The sequence below is a fragment of the Hyaena hyaena genome, unplaced genomic scaffold (genome assembly GCF_003009895.1).
Source record: "Hyaena hyaena isolate Hyena2069 unplaced genomic scaffold, ASM300989v1 scaffold_331, whole genome shotgun sequence".
Lineage (NCBI taxonomy): Eukaryota > Metazoa > Chordata > Mammalia > Carnivora > Hyaenidae > Hyaena > Hyaena hyaena.
The window spans coordinates 320,697-338,882 of record NW_024080965.1 but is presented as its reverse complement, the minus strand read 5'-3'; the positions used below and the strand labels follow the sequence as shown (position 1 = coordinate 338,882).

General features: G+C 37.0%; 1 protein-coding gene across 4 annotated transcripts in view; it reads left to right on the top strand.

Moving 5' to 3' along the window:
* Positions 1–18,186, top strand: part of BTRC (beta-transducin repeat containing E3 ubiquitin protein ligase) — a 175,426-nt gene that overhangs the window by 48,217 nt on the left and 109,023 nt on the right. For 2 of the 4 annotated variants that reach the window (XM_039249238.1, XM_039249237.1), the window contains exon 2: positions 15,346–15,453. The exons of the other annotated variants lie outside the window; for them this stretch is intronic. In XM_039249238.1, the coding sequence (XP_039105169.1) occupies positions 15,346–15,453 (108 nt within the window). The remainder of the gene's footprint in view (positions 1–15,345; positions 15,454–18,186) is intronic. 4 annotated transcript variants of the gene reach the window in all.

Genomic DNA, 18,186 nt, shown 5'->3' with positions numbered 1-18,186 from the left:
CTGACACTTTTCACATTTATTTTTAAATTGAAGTATGAGTAACATACAGTGTTATATTAGTTTCAGGTGGACAGTATAACAATTCAAAGTTCTGTAAATTTCTCAGTACTCATCAAGATAAATGTACTCTTACTTCCTTTTATCTGTTTCACCCATGCTCCCATCCATCTCCCCTTTGGCAGCCACCATTTTGTTCTCTGTATTTAAGAGTCTGCTTTTTTGTTGCTCTCCATTTTTCTTTGTTGATTTATTTGTTTTGTTTCTTAATTCCACATATGAGTGAAAACATGTGGTATTTGTCTCTGACTTGTTTTACTTAACATTATACTGTCTAGGTCCATCCATGTTGCAAATGGCAAGATTTCTTTTTTTTTTTTTTTAATGGCTGAATAACTTTCCATTGTGTGTGTATATCTATATATCCATATATGTCTATTTTATATATATACACCACAGCTTCTTTATTCATCTGTTGATGGACAATTGGGTTGTTTCTGTATCTTGGCTATTGTAAATAATGCTGCAATAAACATAAGGGTGCATATATCTTTTTAATTTAGTGTTTTTATTTTCTTTGGGTAAATACCCAGTAGTGGAATTACTGGATCACATGGTTAACTCTATTTTTAACTTTTTGAGGAAGCTTCATACTGTTTTCCACAGTCATTTGTACCAACAGTGCATGAGGGTTCCTTTTCCTCTACATCCTGGCTGATACATCATGTCTAGTATCATTTTCTAAATATATTTGGAAACATTTTCCAAATGCTCCCCCAAAACATCCCCAGTTTTCTTTATGGGATACCAATTATACATATCTTGGACAACTTTATTGTTTCCCACAGGTCATTGAGGTGTTCAATTTTTTCCCAGGTTTTTTTTTTCCTCTTAGTGCTTTATTTTGTATATTGCTCTTTCTTCAAGTTCACTAATATTTTCTTCTACAGCTGTTAATCCCATCTCATGAAATTATCATTTCAGACATTGTACTTTTTTTCTTGAGAGTTCTATTTCATTCATTTTTTAAATATCCTACAGTTCCTTTCACTATGTTCATGTTATAATAGCTGTTTCAATATTTTGGTCTGTTAACTTCATCATCTCTATTATTTTTGGATCTGCTTCCATCGACTGATATTCCTCCTGATAATGGGTCGCATTTTATTGCTGCTTGTTTCATCTAATAATTTTAGATTTAGACATTGTGAATTTTACATTATTCAATATTTGTATTTTATTGTCTTTCTAAAAGAATGTTGAATTTATTTCAGCCAGCACTTAAGTTTCTTGTGGATCAGCTTGATACTGTTGTGGCTTGATTTTAAATTTTATTAGGGTAGGGTTAATGTAACATTTATACTAGCATAATTTACCCCTGTAAGTGAAGTGTAAGCTTTCTGGGTCTCCTGCTGAAAGTCCCAAGTGTTCATCTAGGCTTCTGCAATCTGTATGGTCAAAACAGAAAAGTTCCCTAGCCCTTTGTGGGTTCTAGGAGTTATCGAGCTTATAGCTCACTCACAGTTCTTTGCTTGGCCTTGTAGAGTTTCACCTCATGTAAACAGGATACTGTGTTCAGGAACAGATGTAATATTCAGATATCTGAGGCTTATTTGTACATGTAATTAATTCTCCAATATTCTGCCTCATCAATTCTAGTCTCTTTGGGTTCCCCAAATTCTGTTCTGTATTTCCTCAATAAGTTGTCCCATTTTGTTCTGCTTGGATTACCCCTTTCTTGTGCCATAGACTGAAAAATGCCTTGAGGTATAAGAGTAGGACGATTTTGAGAGTCATTACAATCTGGCACTGCCTGTTGTCCAAGTGTCTTCAAATATAAGTTTCACATATTTTGTCCAATTTTCTTGTCCATGATGAGGGAGGCCATTTTTGATGTTAACTACTCTATTACGGTGGAAGCTGAAGTCTAATGTATGTTTACTAAAAGTTCTTATTTAATGTACTGGAAGTCCTCACTTTCCCTGGTTCTGATATGCACAGATTTCATTTACTACAGTTCAGTTAAATAATACTGGTCCCCCAAAACATGACTGAAATTCCAGCTATCAGTATATTAACTGTAATTTTTGTAAAGTACAGGGTTTCCAGTGTGCAGTTCACTATGGGTAAAACAGATACTCATCATGATCACACTTGTTCCAAAATCTGTTGTGAATTAGTTATTGCACATCTGTTATTGAGCTTATGCATAGACAACATGAAATATAGTTGTATTGTCTCGTCTCCCAGTGTTAATTCCATGAGATATTTTACAAAAATGGATAATGAAAGAGGCAGTTGGCTAACAAGATGAAACAAAGCAACAAAAAGTGATAATAATTTTAATTGAAATTTGAGTTGAAGGTAAATGGAATCATAGAAGAAATAGCTGACCATGGAAATGTTGGTACTGATACCATTTGATAGACTCTAGATATGCAGCCAGAGGAACTTAGTGAAGGTGAACTTATTAACCTAAGTGAGGAAAGTGGTGTAACAAAAAAGATGAAAATGTCTCAGAGGAAAAACTTCACATAAACACAAAAAATTTTTACATTAAAGGAACTCTTAGGGGCATTTCACAGCGTTAAAAGTCCAAAGGATAAAGCTGATCCAAACCTAGAGTGACAGTTTGCCAAGGCATGGAAAGGATGTTTGCTGTGTATGTTTGTAGCCACTCTGTGGCTTTATGATTTTCATCAATTTTTGAAAAACTTTAGTATCTCTTTAAGGGTTGCTTTTGTCCTATTTTTTTTTTCACAGATGTCCAAGTACACATACATTTACTTCTCAGTGTGACTTATATCTCCTATAGTCTTTTCAGCATTTTTCTATCCTTATTGCTGTTTCAATCTAGTGATTTTCTGCTGACCTATTTTTTGTTCACTAATTCTCTGTTTCTAATCTGCTATTAAGCCAATCTAAAGAATTCTTTAAAATTTAAAAAATGTTTATTTTTGAGAGTGAGAGAGAAATAGAGTACAAGAGGGAGAGGATCAGAGAGAGAGGGAGAGACAGAATCCGTAGCAGGCTCCAGGCCCCAGCTGTCAGCACAGAGCCCGATGTGGGGCTTGAATCCATAAACCACAAGATCATGACCTGAGCTGAAGTCAGATGCTTAACCGACTGAGCCACCCAGGTGCTCCACCAATCTAAAGAATTCTTTTTTTAAAAATGTTTTATTTATTTTTGAAAGAGTGCAAGTGGGGGAGAAAACAGAGAGAGAGGGACAGAAGATCCAAAGTGGCTCTGCGCTGACAGCAGCAAGCCAGTGTGGGGCTTGAACTTATGAACTGTGAGATCATGACCTGAGCTGAAGTCAGACACTCAATAGACTGTGCCACCCAGGTACCCCAAGAATTCTTAAATTCAGCTCTTGTATTGTAAAATTAATTTCCATGTTACGTGTGTTTGTGTGTTCTATTTTAGATTTCAGTTTTCTGATGGAACTCTTCATTTTTTCATCTTGAATATCTTAAGTGTGGTTATTTTATTTTTCAATTAATTTATTATTTTTTAATGTTTAGTTTTGTGTGTGTGAGAAAGAACATGAGTGGGGTAGGGGCAGAGAGAGAGGGAGATACAGAATCTGAGGCAGGCTCCAGGCTCTGAGCTGTCAGCACAGAGCCCGTCGTGGGGCTTGAACTCATGGACTGTGAGATCATGATGTGAGCTGAAGTCAGATACTTAACCGACTGACCCTCCAGGCGCCCCTTAAATGTGGTTATTTTAAAGTTTGTTTTTATTTGTTTTGAGAGATAGAGAATTCCAAGCAGGCTCTGCGCTGTCAGCACAGAGCCCAATGTAGGGCTTGAACCCACGAATTTCGAGATCATGACCTGAGCCAAAATCAAGGGTCAGATGTTTAACTGACTGAGCCACCCAGTTGTCTCAATCATGGTTATTTTAAAGCCTGTGTTTAAGAGTTCCAATACTTACCACTTTTGGGGGCTTTAAAAATTGTGTTAAAAGGTACATAATTACTTTACTCATTTTTAAGTGTATAGTTCAGTAGTTTTACATTCACATTGTTGTGCAGCCAATCTCCAGAACTTTTTCATCTTGCAGAATTCTAGGCCAGTTAAACAACAATTCCCCATTCCCCTCTCCCTTCCAGCTGCTGGCAACCACTATCCTTTCTCAGTCTGATTACTTTTGGTACCTCATATGAGTTGAAATCATACAGTATTTTCCTTTTTCTGACTGGCTGCTTTTATTTAGCATAATATTTTTAAGGTTCATCCATAATGTAGCACATCTCAGAATTTCTTTCCTTTTTAAGGCTGGATAGTATTCCATTGTATGTATATGCCACATTTTATTTATCTGTTCATCTATTGGTAGATACTTGGGTTATTTCCACCTTTTGGCTCTTTGGGTCTGCTTTTTTTTTTCTGGGTATTTTTGGGAGATAGCATTTAATCCTTTTTCTTTGAATTCTTGGTAATTTTTATTGAATGCTAAACTGGAAATGGTGGAGACTTTAGATAATAGCTTCCTTAATAGGGTTTAATATTCTTTTCATGGTTGTATCCCTTTGGTTTGATTGATTTCTGGTGTCTTTCCATGGTGTTGGCTGAAAGTCAGACTTTTTTCCCCCAGGGCACCTTGCCCTTGGTGGGTTCTGTATTCCAGTTTTTGGTGCCTTAGCACCATGAGATTGTTGAGGTAAATTTTAAATTTGGGTTTTCAGATCTGACTCTTTGCATGCAAAATGTAGGACCAAATGTCAGCAAATGTCCAGCAGGAAATTGCATAGAATGTCAGATTCACCACAATACATTTCCCTCCTGCCTAGAATTTTGGCTCCTAAAGTCTTGGCTGCATTAGTTGTTCTCTGATGCCTTCAAATAGCCTTCTGTATTTTATTCAGCTTTTATAGTTGTCTTTTTCTACATAAAATTGAGTCTCAGAACAATTAGTACACCATAGCTGAAGCAAAATCTCAATATTATTTTCATTAATTAAATTTTCATATTATTTTTAAAACATTCTCCAGCTTGCAGAAGAGTTGCAAGTAAAATAACATTTTTCTATAAATCATTTGAGAGTAAGGTACAGACATGATTTCTCATCACTCCTGAATTCTTTGATATGTATTTCCTGCAAACAAGAACATTCTCTTACATAACCTATTAATAACTATCAAAATAAGGAAGTCAGTATTGATACATGACTGCCAACTAATTTACAGACCGTATTCAGGTTTCTCTAGCAATCCCAATAAATGTCCTTTATAGCAAAAGGATCTAGGTCAGAATCACATGTTGCATTTTGTTGTCGTATCTTTTGTCTCTTTCAATCTGGGATGGTTCTTCAATCTTTCTTTCCTTGACTTTCATGACATTGACTTTTTTGAGGATTATAGGCCAATTATTTTGTAGATTGTTTTTTAGTTTGGGATTTCCTGATGTTTTCTTACGATTAGGTAGAGGCTATGTATCTTTGGCAGAAAGCACAGAGGTGATGCTATGCTGTTCTTATTGTATTCTCTCAGATGATACATGATTTTAATTTGTTTCATTATTGGTGATATTAATGCTGACCACTTGATTAAGATGTCAGTCAGGTTTTTCCATTGTATAGTTACTGTTTTATGTGGGGAGATATTTTGAGACTATTCAAAGATCATGCTTCTCATGAAACTTTCAGTTTATTCTCTATATTATTAATAGAGTAATAGAAAATAGAAATGTATTTCTATTTTACTCAATGGCTTATTGTATTAGTTGTCTTTTGCTGCATACCAACTTACCACAACTTTAGTGGCTAATAATAACATGCAACACACATTTATTATCTTGCAGTTCCTTTGGGTCAGGAGTCTGGGTCGGCATGGCTGACCCGAGTCCTTTGCTTCAACATCTTTCATAAGGCTGTAATCAAGGTGTTGGCCAAGGCTGAGGTCTCATTTGAAAGTGTGATTGAGGAGAGATCTGCTTCCAAGCTTAAATGGGTTTGTTGTTGTTGTTGTTGCTGTTTTTGCAGAATTCCTTTCTTTAAGGGCTCTGGACTGAGAACCTCAATTCCTAGCTGGTTGTCGGTTGGAGGCCACCCTCAATTCTTTGCCATGTAGACTACTTGCTTCATTAATACATCCAAGCCAAGTAGACAGTGGTGTCTGTTAGCAAGATGGAAGTTACTGTTTTATGTAACTTAGAAGGTGCTAGGTTGTTCTATACTCAAGGGCATTAATAGGATTACACAAGGGTTCTGAATGCCAAGAAGTGGGGGCCACTGGGGAGTGATGTTACGTTTTGCCTACCACAGTTATAATCCATTATTATCATTCTTTTGATGTCTAATCTCTCCCAAATTTAGCCTGTGAGAGCCTTTCATACTGGCCCCTGTGTCATTTTGCCATGTCTTCATCATCCTTTGAGTACCACAAGAAAATGTTCTATGGTCATCTTTTTGTTTTTATGCTCATCTTAAACTTTTTCCTGCCCAAGTCCTGGAATCGGCCGTTGTTCTAAGCAGCTTGGAGAGTGATATTTAGGATCATTAAATATATTCATTGCTATTAGGGGGTTACTCTTACTGGGCCTTCTTAATTGATAGAACTGGGGTTGTGTTTTTGTGTACAGATATCTCTGGCTTTATACCATTTTGCTTTTATAAAAGACCTACATTAGTACCTGTTTTCACTGACCAAAAGAAATCTGAAGGAGATTTTCACTTTTATGAAAAAAGGAGAGGGCACCTGGGTAGCTCAGTCGGTTAAGCGTCTGACTTCGGTTCAGGTCATGATCTCACGGTTTATGGTTTTGAGCCCCGCATCGGGCTCTGTGCTCACTGACAGCTCAGAGCCTGGAGCCTGTTTCAGATTCTGTATCTCCCTATCTCTCTGACCCTCCCCTGCCTATGCGCTCGCTCTCTCTGTCCCTGTCTCTGTCTCTGTCTCTCTCTCAGAAATAAATAAACATTAAAAAAAAAAATAAAACGAAAAAGAAAAAAGAAAGGAAGAAAAAAGGAGAAAAGTAAAAATAGCATTCATTATCTGTTTTGCTGTCAACTGTGGTAGAGGCAGCGTACTATTCCCTGAGCAGTGACAGTGGCACAGTCACGCTCCTTCTCTGAGAATTATACTCAGCATCTCAGCATCAGGCCTCCATAGCTTTGTGAATATCTGTGCTTTATCTCCTTTTATTTTGTATGTCCACTAGCAAGATGTATTGTAAGGTATGAGAAAATTCTAGGAGAGGTTTTTTTTTGGGGGCCTCGGAATACTCAAAAATGTTTCCATATAAATTCATGTTAATTCCTTCCTTGCTTTATGCCATTTTGACTTACAAAAGGTTTCATACGAAGACTCTACTTTTGGATAGCAATGGAAACCTATATGTGTAACGTGTATGTGTGTGCGCATACATATACATCATTTACCTAGAAATTTTTCTTTTTCTTTTTTGTTTTATTTATTTCTAGGAGAGAGAAACAGCATGAGCAGGGGAGGGTCAGAGAGAGAGGGAGGCACAGAATCTGAAACAGGCTCCAGGCTCTGAGCTGGCAGTCAGCACACAGCCCGATGTGGGGCTCGAACCCACGAACCGCAAGATCATGACCTAAGCGAAAGTCGGACGCTTAACCAACTAAGCCACCCAGGCGCCCCATAATTTTTCTATGTACCATAAGCTTTGAGCTCACAATATTATCTTGAATTGTAGTTCACCAGGATAGCATTCATTGTTTTTATTTTCTATATAGTGTAACTTTTTTGATTATGAGAAATCTTGCTCTTATTATCCTCAGTATTTAATCAATCTTCCTATATAACTCATCTCCCATTGCTAGTAGAAGGGTCTTCATTCCCTACCCCATACTCTGTGAGTGCTTTTGTTATCTTTTAGGTTTTTGACTGTTTCCATTGGGCTCCTCTCTCATTGGGTCTGAAACACTGTTTTGGCTACTGCCCTTCCACCCTGCTTATCCCACTGGGTCTGAAACTCAGTGCTGGGCCAATATTCCTCCACTCTCAATGAATGTCTTCTGTTCACTTTGGGAACCCTTGCTGCCCTGCCTTATCACATGCCTCATCATCCTGCTCCCTACCATTCTGGTCCCCCATGTGGAAGCCTTTCTTAGTCCACTAGGGTATAGTACCCCATGCCAGGCCACTGTCTTGTGCAGAATTTTCCCCTCACCCAGCTTGTGCTCTGAAACTCTATGCCAGGCCTCTTTCTCCTCAGAGACACCTTTCTTATACTACTTGGACTCCAAAAGCCTGTATCGGATCACTACAGCCACTTCTACCACTCAGCTTGATGCCTACTTAGCCTGTTCTTACTTAATGGCTTTTGAACTGAATTTTTCACGTAGGAGAGGAGACAAGGAAAGAGGAATGAAATTTCATTAAAAAAAAAAAAACAACCCTAGTATTTTAACAGCAAATGCTTTTAACCTAGTGCATTATAGCTTATGTAGAACTCAGTGATTCCCACATCTATGTAATCCTTACATGTTTATATCCAAGCTTTCATGCCAAGTTTTTATATACTAGGAGTGTATTATGTCAAATTAATGGTGTCTGAGATTATCTAGCTTACTTTCCTCCTGCTTTGTCTATCAGTGCTTCCACCATCCTTCTAGTCATTCAAGTTTGAAATCTTGTGGTTATTTCTGACTATATTCCTTCTTTCCTTATAGTCTGTCATTAAGTTCTGTTGATTCTTCTTTTGATGTACCTTTATCTTCTCAATGGCCATTACTTTGATGATTACAACAGCCTCCTGGGTGGGATTCCTTTTTAAGTGGCATTTTTATTTGGCACTGTCCTAGGTACTAGAATATCTAGTTTTGAATCCCATTTTCACTGCTTGCTTGGTACCCATCAACTTTTGTTAATTTATTTAACCCCTCTGGATCTTATTTACCTTGCTAGATTGTTTTACAGGTAATAAGATAATGAATTGTGGAAGAGCTTTATCAAACACCAGTCTAACAAGACCTTCCAATCTAGTAAGCTTGGTGTTAGTAAAGTAACTATTGTTATTTTATCAGTGTCTTTACTATTCTATAAGTAAAAAATGCTTCCTTCTCTGTGATATGTAGCTCTCTCTGACCTCTCACCATTAAGCTCACATTTATTGAGTATCGAAATATGACTGGAGATAAAAAAAAAAAAAGACATGACTCATCTCTCTGAGGAATACAGGCTAGTAGAGGAGACAAATATATAACTAATTTACATATAATAACAAGTGCTACAATAAAATTAAAGGTTGTGTCTGAAGTTTTCTAAATTTTAATTAAACTTGTATAGCAGCTGTTGTCTAACACAATTTAGTACATTCTTCTGTTTTTCCTTGCAGTTACGGTTTTTGTTGGTTAATTTATCTCCCTAGGATAGAATGTAAACTACTTGAGAACAGGTCTTTGTTTTGAATCTTTGGGTTTGGGGAGACAAACGCATTAGGGTCTTATTTCTGTCATTGCCTTGTAGTCAGTGTAATGCTTCTGAATTCGAGTTTACTCTCCAATTAAAGTGAAAATATTAATAACACTTTGACATGGATTGTAATCATGAAATGAAATAATGTGTTTAAAGGATCTAGCACAATTTATGACTGGTAAATTTTGGTTCTTCTCTCCCTGTACTCTATATGTATCCATTCTGGTAAAGAACAATAAGTATTTGATTGATGGATGAATTTATTGTCTGTGGTCTGCAGTTTGCAATGGCTTCCCAGAAAATTTTGAAATGCAAGTGATGTTCATGGAATTCTGTTCTTAGTAATGATGCCAATTTACATGTTTTTTCTTTTGTACTCTTAATTTTAATTTTATCACAACCTTGTGCAATCAGGCTAGGCAGATATGACTATCCTATGTGACAGGTAGAGTTTCATTTTTGAAGTGAGTGAACTAAATTGGGGTTCTTCAGAGGCATTCATTGAATTTGTATAGGTAGAGTTTGAATGTATTACATGGCCTATGGAATACTGTAGTTCTCTTGGCCTGACTTTTTAGTTGATATAGTAGTGAAAAGGGAATTCTTCTATTCCATGGCTTAAGGATACACAAACTCTCAATGCAGCAATCTTTTTATTGTTGATTATTATAGCTTCTATTACTCCTAGAAGTTGACCAACAGGGACCTGAGTTTAGGAGATTTTGTCATTCAGCTTTCATATAGTAAATGCTGAGGCCAGCCCTTTGCCTGCAGGGCTCTCTATCAGTGAAGAGGAACTGTGACTTTTCTCTAGGCAGCCAAGTAGGGGGGAGGAGTCAAGGTTTTCAGTTTCTCTGTGAAAATGAATTTGTGCTGTTGAACCTGAAGGGCACTCGATAGTATATTCTTCTTGAAGCACTGGAGGCCCTTTGTTGCAACATTTCAATCTCTTTCTGATTCTTCCAAGTAGTAGAAAATATGTTCAGGATTTTCTTTAAATGCTGTATCTGCTTTTCAAAAGCTGGTAAACTTACTCAATTAGATAACAGAATTCGTTGTAATAAATTATTATGGTATTCAACTTTCTTTGATTTTGCAGGGTAGAATTAGTTGGAGTGAAGTTAAATGGGGAATGAGCTGAAGAGACAGACATGTGCTGTGTAGGCCTGGATTTGTATACGGTGAAGGCACATGTATGATCTAAATTGTTGGACCTTTTGAGATTGCATAGGAATAACATTTAAGCAATAGGTCATTAACAAGCTCTTTAACAGTTAATAGAAGTTAAATATCTAAACGTGAGGATGTAGTTGCTAGGTTGCAGTTTAATTTAGAACCCGCTTTTTTAAAGTTTATTTTGAGAGAGACAAAGAGAGAGTGCAAGCAGGGGAGGGGCAGAGAGAAAGGGAGAGAGAATCCCAAGCAGGCTCTGAGCAGCCAGTCCACAGAGCCTGATGTGGGGCTCTAACTTACGAAACCCTGAGATCATGACCTGAGCCGAAATCAAGAGTCAGATGCCTAATCAACTGAGCCCATGCAGACATCTCTAGAACCTGCTTTTTTTCATACAAAAATTTTTTAATGAATATAATTTGTCATCAGATTGGCTTACATACAACACCTAGTGCTCATCCCAACAAGTGCCCTCCTTAGTGCCCATTACCCATTTTCCCTTTCCCCCAGACCCCATCCACCCTTTTTAAGTATAGAGAGAAAACCTTAGAAATTTAAATATTTTGCAGCCTAAACTTTAGGTAGAAAACTATTTGTGCTTTTCAGGGTTTTAAAGGTAAGTTTTAAAGGGAGTTGTATATTAAACTAAGAAAAAGTCTTAGATCTTTGTTAGAAATTAACCAGTCAGGATGGCCCTGAATTACATAGAATACATAAGAGTAGTAACCAAAGTGACACTCCTTTCCACCTATTATTTATTACCCAAAATTTCTTTTGATTTTCCCCTTCATTTAGAAAATGCTCCTATAAGTGAAAATAGAGGGAAAAGAGGTAGAATAGGAGTTATAGCCTATTCCATTAATTTTGTGATTATATTTTTTTCCTCAATGTTTTTAAGTGGCATTTACCAGTATGGGTAAGATTAATTGTTACAATAGAAACCAATTTTCAAATTGGTTTTTAAATTGAGCTATAATATATAAAATCTTATGGTAATGTTCAGATCTGACTTTATGCAAGTGCAGTTTTCATACCCACACCAATTGTCTTGTAATAATTGAAAATGCATCCTCTGTGTGGTGTTTGCAAGTTAATGCTGTTTTAGAAGTTATCCCAGTATATCTAGTGGCTTTTCTGGATGTCTGTGTTTCATTACTGATTATAATTTTATTTTGAAATTTTAGTTTAAAGGGATGTGGCAAGTCCTTTCAGATTCTTAGTTAGGAGTTTTGTTGGAGGTTAGGGATGAATGAATAAGGATGAGCATTTAGAATGAGTAATAGGGAAAGTCATAATAATTAATCAAGGACATACTACAAAAATAACACAAGATCTAATATAAAATGAAGGAGACAGAACATTACAAAGAAGAGTGCCTTAAAAACATACCAGAGAGTGATCACAAATACAAACAAATATGCATATTTAATAAAAAGGAAGAAATCATGCAGGTGGCTTCATATGGCTTAAAGCGTACCAGCCACCTACCTCTTATGAAGGGCAGAGAGGTAAAGCTGTCTTCCAGTGCCTACTGGCTTTTTCTTTCTACCATTTCCTTTTTCTTCTACTGTATTGTATTCTTTTATATATTTCACTTATTCTACCAGTTTTCTGAAATTCAGTCCCTTCTCCAGAATGAGACTTTTCATTTCTACCTGGCATACACAGAATTTTAACCAACTGCTTAATAATGTGCAGTATCTCTAATTAACCATGAGAGAATGTCACTAACAACAAGTTTTTTGTTTGTTTGTTTTTTACATTAATGATTTTAAACATAGAAGCATTTAAGTTCGAGAAAATGTCACTAGAATGGAATTTTGCCTCTTGTTCATTTTCTGTCCCTGGTCTCTAGAACAGTACAAGGAAAATGCTCAATAAATATTTGTTGAATAAATGGCTAAAACCATTAGACTTAGAAGTTCTTTTTAAGATTTATTTATTTAAGTAATCTCTATGCGCAACATGGGCTTGAACTCACAACCCTGAGATCAAGAGTTGCACATTTTTCCAACTAAGCCAGCCAGCTGCCCCTAGACTTAGAAATTTTTTTCTTAACTTTTTTTTTCAAATGTTTATTTATTAGAGAGAGAGAGAGAGAGTGAGAACATGAGCAGGGGAGGGGCACACAGAGAGAGAGAGAGAGAGAGAGAGAGAGAGAGAGAACCCAAGCAGGCTCTACATTCAGCATAGAGCCCGACGGGGGGCTCAATCCCATGACCTTGAGATCATGACCTGAGCTGAAATCAAGAGTTGGACGCTTAACCAACTGAGCCACCCAGGTGCCCCCAACTTAGAAAATTTTTTAAAAACTGTTTATTTTTGAGAGGGAGAAAGAGAGAGAGAATCTGAAGCAGGCAAATTCACTGCACTGTCATTGCAGAGCCCCATGCAGGACTCAAATTCACAAATTGTGAGATCATGACCTGAGTTGAAATCAAGAGTTGGATAGTCAACCTGTGACTGAGCCACCCAGGAGCCCCTAGACTTAGAAGTTTTTAACATCATTTACTTAAATAAATATTTTAGTGAAGAACTTGATAACCTCCAGTGTAGAGCAGTAATATGAAAACAGTGATTCTCAGGGAGAAAGAAACTTTTTTTGACCTGTTCTCCCTTATTCTCTTCTCCCTGTTGTTTTCTGAACAATATGAGAATCTCTGCTACTGAGACCTACTGGAAGAGACTAAAATTAGTATAGGTGGTTCTAAGGAGAGCTGAAGTACATGAGAGATATACATTGGCAGGGTGAGAGAGAGAAGGTTCAAAGGATGAGACTAAGATGCATATTTGAACAAAACAAGTTAGGTATTAGCTAGAGTGTCAGGGCCAATTGGAAGCACAGAGAAGTTGTTAATATAGGCAGTAGGGAGAGATCAGATCCTTAGAGTGTTTGGATTTCATACAGCAGAGGGAGACATTATGAATTATTGGCGAGAGTGACATGATAGTAAGGTGAACACAGTTATTCTACTTAGCTGCTCTTTGTAAAATGGATTATAGCTCGAGGTGAAGAAACATTGGAAACAGTGAACAAAGTCAGGAGATTATTGTAATAGTTTAAAGCACTGTAGCTGTTTTGGTTGGTGTGTTATCTAGTGATACCTTTAGCAAATACCTTTCTTTGAAGTCTCATGACTCCACATTGTGACCTAGGGATGGATGGAGGCAGGGCATTTAAAAAGCAATAGGCCAGTTTTCCAGTACCTACTTCTCTGCTTTCTAAATTCATGATCATGAATAAATACTTCAATTTTTCCTGGGCATCAGTCAGTCACCTTAATTGTAAAATGAGGAAATAATGACCTGAAAGCAGGATCTAGACCAGATCATTTTTTGGAGTCCTTTGCAGTGCACACTTCTTATATCAATTTTAGAGTATCAACAATGAATACCATATTTTGTTTCCTAATATTTCTACAACTAGAGTATTTTAAGAATAAAAACATCCTGGGCACCTGGGTAGCTCAAGTCACTTGGGCATCCGACTTTGGCTCAGGTCATTATCTTGCTGTTAATGAGTTCAACCCCCACGTCAGGCTCTGTGCTGATAGCTCAGAGCCTGGAGCCTGCTTCAGATTCTGTGTCTCCCTCTCTATCCCTCCCCGCTCATGCTCTGTCTCTTTCTCTCTCAAAATAAACAAACATTTTAAAAAAAAGAGTAAAAAAGTCCCATGATATTAAATATTTAAAAAGTTATAATTTCAAGTTTAATATTATGTGTATTGACTGCTATATTTTAAAATATGTATTCCTATTTTTACATGTGCTATGATGAGGTGTTTAGTTTTTTAGTACTATTAGATTGTAATAGCACCCAAGTTGACCAAACCTCAGGTAGGGATACATTTAGAGAAACTTGAAACATGTAAAAATTATTTTAAAAGATATACTATTTTATAAGACTGTAGGAGCAGTAACACTAATAGTGTTTAATTAGTGTTACTAAAATCATTTCTCCTCTTTTTTGCTGTTGAATACACTGTGTGTATATTTATACTCACACATACCTTTCTGTTTAGGAGGTTTTAATACCAGTAACTTTTTTGGGTTCTTTGTCTTTTTCTCTTTCTCTTCTTCTGTCCTTGTCTCTCTTTCTTTCTTTGTTGTTTTCCCTTCTGTTTGAGTCCCCTCCCCCCGCCCCCCCCATCCATCTGGAAAGATGAAGATGCAGCTGCTATGGTAACTATGCATTTCAGTTAATGAATAGCAGACTAACAAGATACATAAAACATATGTAAACTGTGCAGAGTTAGTTGCTGTCAAAGCTGTAGGGGTATGATACTTTCTCTTTTCCTCCTCCCCACCTTCTAAAATAAACCCAACTTTTCTCTTGTATTCTGTTTTCTAATTTACCATTCCTAATAATGAAATGGCTGCCATGAAGTGTTCCTTTTTCTATTTAGTCTGTGCAGTATTTCACCCTGTGGTGAATTTATAGGAGATGAGTTGATGTATACAGAGAAAAATAATTGATTATTGGATTAAGAAGTAGATTTCCTTTAGACTCCTACATAAAAGGACAAAGACAAAAAATTTTACTAAATATTTGGGGTTTTTTGACCTATAACCTCTTTTCTTTCCCCTTACCTTTTGGCCACTAGTGCCCCTTTTGAGGTTCTCTCTGGGGTTAGAACTTGTAAGTAGTATGTTTCTTGAATATGTTTCTATCATAAAGGCCAGCTGCAACTGGAATATTGCATTCAGCCAAGCTTTGAAAATTCCTGTAATCTGTGCCATCCTGTCTCATACTGTCCCATCTCATAGTTGTCCTCTCTCTGCAGTGCTCTATGCCCAGGTCTCTGTGGCTGGGCTGCTCCAGCCTGGCGGACAGCATGCCTTCGCTGCGATGCCTGTATAACCCAGGGACTGGCGCACTCACAGCTTTCCAGGTACTTTCTCTGTCTCTGTGGGTTATTTGCGGGCCTTAGTGTGCGTGTCTGATTCATTAGCGGCTTCTCGTCCTTTCCTATGCTTTACTTTTGGTCACTTTCTCTCCTTCATATTGCCTGTGTTTCACATTACTCAGCACTCTTTTAATTATTCATAATTAATTTTTAATGTAGACCCAGCCTGATCCACTCTTAAGACATTTGTATTATTGTGATTGGTTTGCCAGAATTGACATAGCACAACCTGACTGTTAGTTTTCCTATCTAGTAGAAGTATGATAGTGAATTTTAAAATAATTTCAACAAATAGCATTTATTATGTAATGTTTGCTCTGGACTTACATAAAGCCAATTAATGTAATTAGTCAATTACAGCCAGTTGCCTGAACACCTTGTGTTTTTCTTATGATTACTAAAAATTAAAAGTGCTCTATTCAGAGTGTCTCCTGGTTGCTATACAGTTGTATAAAGTTTGGGGTAAGATCTGTGTTTGTTTATCTCTTGATTAACAAACAGTCTAGTTTCAAGGTGGAAAGGCCTTTGAAGACCTTTGAGTATGATAATTTAGCTTGAACAGTCTATTTTGTCTTGCATGAAATGACAGATTCTAGTTCCCTTCAGCCTTTCTTAGAGACTATCAGGACAGTTCTAGGATGTGAGAGAAATCTATACAGAGAATGGAAAATTTGTAGAGAAAAATGTAAGAAAGAGCTTGATGCCCATAGCTTACAAATTTGGGTACTTTATGTGGTGATTTTCTTGGCAGAAATGTTATCTGTCCACCTCAGGTATTTGCAGTTTGTGTTTTAGCATTTGATAGCAATACACAACAAGTTAGCTTTTTGTTTGTTTCTAACCTATGTAGTTCATAATCTATTTAGAAGAATTTCAAAGGCAAGCTGTAAGTAAGCATCAGAATGCTTAGAGCTATCATCCTAGAAGAGAGGAAGTTAAGTATTCCACATTCTGAACTGTGTGGACAATTGCTAGTCTTTAATGATCCGATTTTAGTGGTGATAATGCTAGATATTTGCATTTGTTTTTTGCAAAATATAGTATTAAATTTCCTTTGCTAATCTTAAGAGATACAATATAGGAAAGTGCATAGGCCTTAAAATTAGTTAGATCAGGGCTTACATACTGTCTTTGTCACTAGTATGATCTTGTGCAAGCCATTTCACCCTCATCCTTGTGTTCCTCATCTGTAAATAGAGACTGCAGTAAAGGCACGCAGTAAATAATTCCTGTTTTTATCATCTTTATCTTCATCATTATTAACATTGTTGCTATTACTGTTAGAGAATATTACTCTCCTATCAATTTATTTCAAATATTATAAATTTTTTTTTTACTACATGTCATATTGATAAAGTTTCTGCTCACGAGGAACTCCTGGTCTAACCTGTGGGGTTTTAATCTCTTTCGGGTTGTAATAAGTTTAGCCAAACTCCAAACTCCAAGAGAATAGTCACTGCAAGACTGCCCTCATTTCAGACACCAGTTGCCAGTTTAGGAGTCCCCATGACCACATTCATGCTTGAGAATTCACTAAAAAGGACTCACAGAACTCACTGAAAGCTATTATAATTTATTACAGGGTGAGGATACAGGTTAAAATTAACCAAAGGGAAGAGACACATAGGGCAGATTCTAGAGGGGACCAAGTATAGAACTTCCTGTCATCATCTCCATGGATTCATGAATGGCGTTACTGCCTCCTGGCCATAGTATGTGACAATACACACAGCATACTGCCAGCTAGGGAAATTTACCCAAGTTTTGTTGGGGCTCAACTACAAACTGCCTGCATGGCTGACTGTTAGTCTTTAGCCCCTCCTGTAGGTCACACCTAATGTTTTTCGCCTCAGTTCCTCTCAGGATAGGAATTGAGAAAGTATAAGTCACATTTGTCCAATGGCCAGAAGCCGCAGAAAGAAAGACACTCCTGTTGGGTACAAAGTTCCAGAAGCCTAGATACCACCTCTCAGTAGCCAAAGGCAAAGGCCACACCTCTCTTTGGTATAGTTAATTCTTCACTACGCAGGGGTCATGGACTACTTTGAGACTCTAGTGACAACTATTGACCTTGGGAAAAACTGCATATGACACATAGGCAATATTTTATTTAATAGCTATATGTATGGTTATTATATTTATATTAAATCATATAATCCTCAAAGTACAAACTCCCAAACTGAAAAATCCTATCACAGAAATGTAGAGGAGCTGTAAGAATATACAGTCAAAAAGAACTTGATCTGACCTGAGGATGAGGGTAAGGAAGATCAGGTAATGTTTGAGTTAAGGTCTAAAGGATAAGTAGGAATTGATTAGGCAAAAGAAGGGAAGGGAAACACATTTCAGGCTTAAGGAAGAGGCAATGCAAAGGCCCTGGTGACTGGTGGAGCTTGGTGAATTTAAGGCCTCGACTGAAAAAAGACTCTTAGTTCAGAGAATGAGGAGAATGGAGCTAAGAAAGACTGGGAAGCTTGATCATGCAGGATTTGTGGGCCAGGTTAGTCTTGATGCTGAGAAGAGCAGTAAGCTGTTGAAAGGTCTTAAACACAAGTTTTGACCTGATCAGATTTCCATTTAGATGCATTACTCTAGCTATCACAAGGGTGATTTCAGTAATTGAAGAGACACACTGTGGCAGTTTGGTTTTGGTCTGGAACTCCTTTGCATCGTAAAAAATTATTGAAGACAGCAAAGTGCTTTTGTTTATGTGGGTTA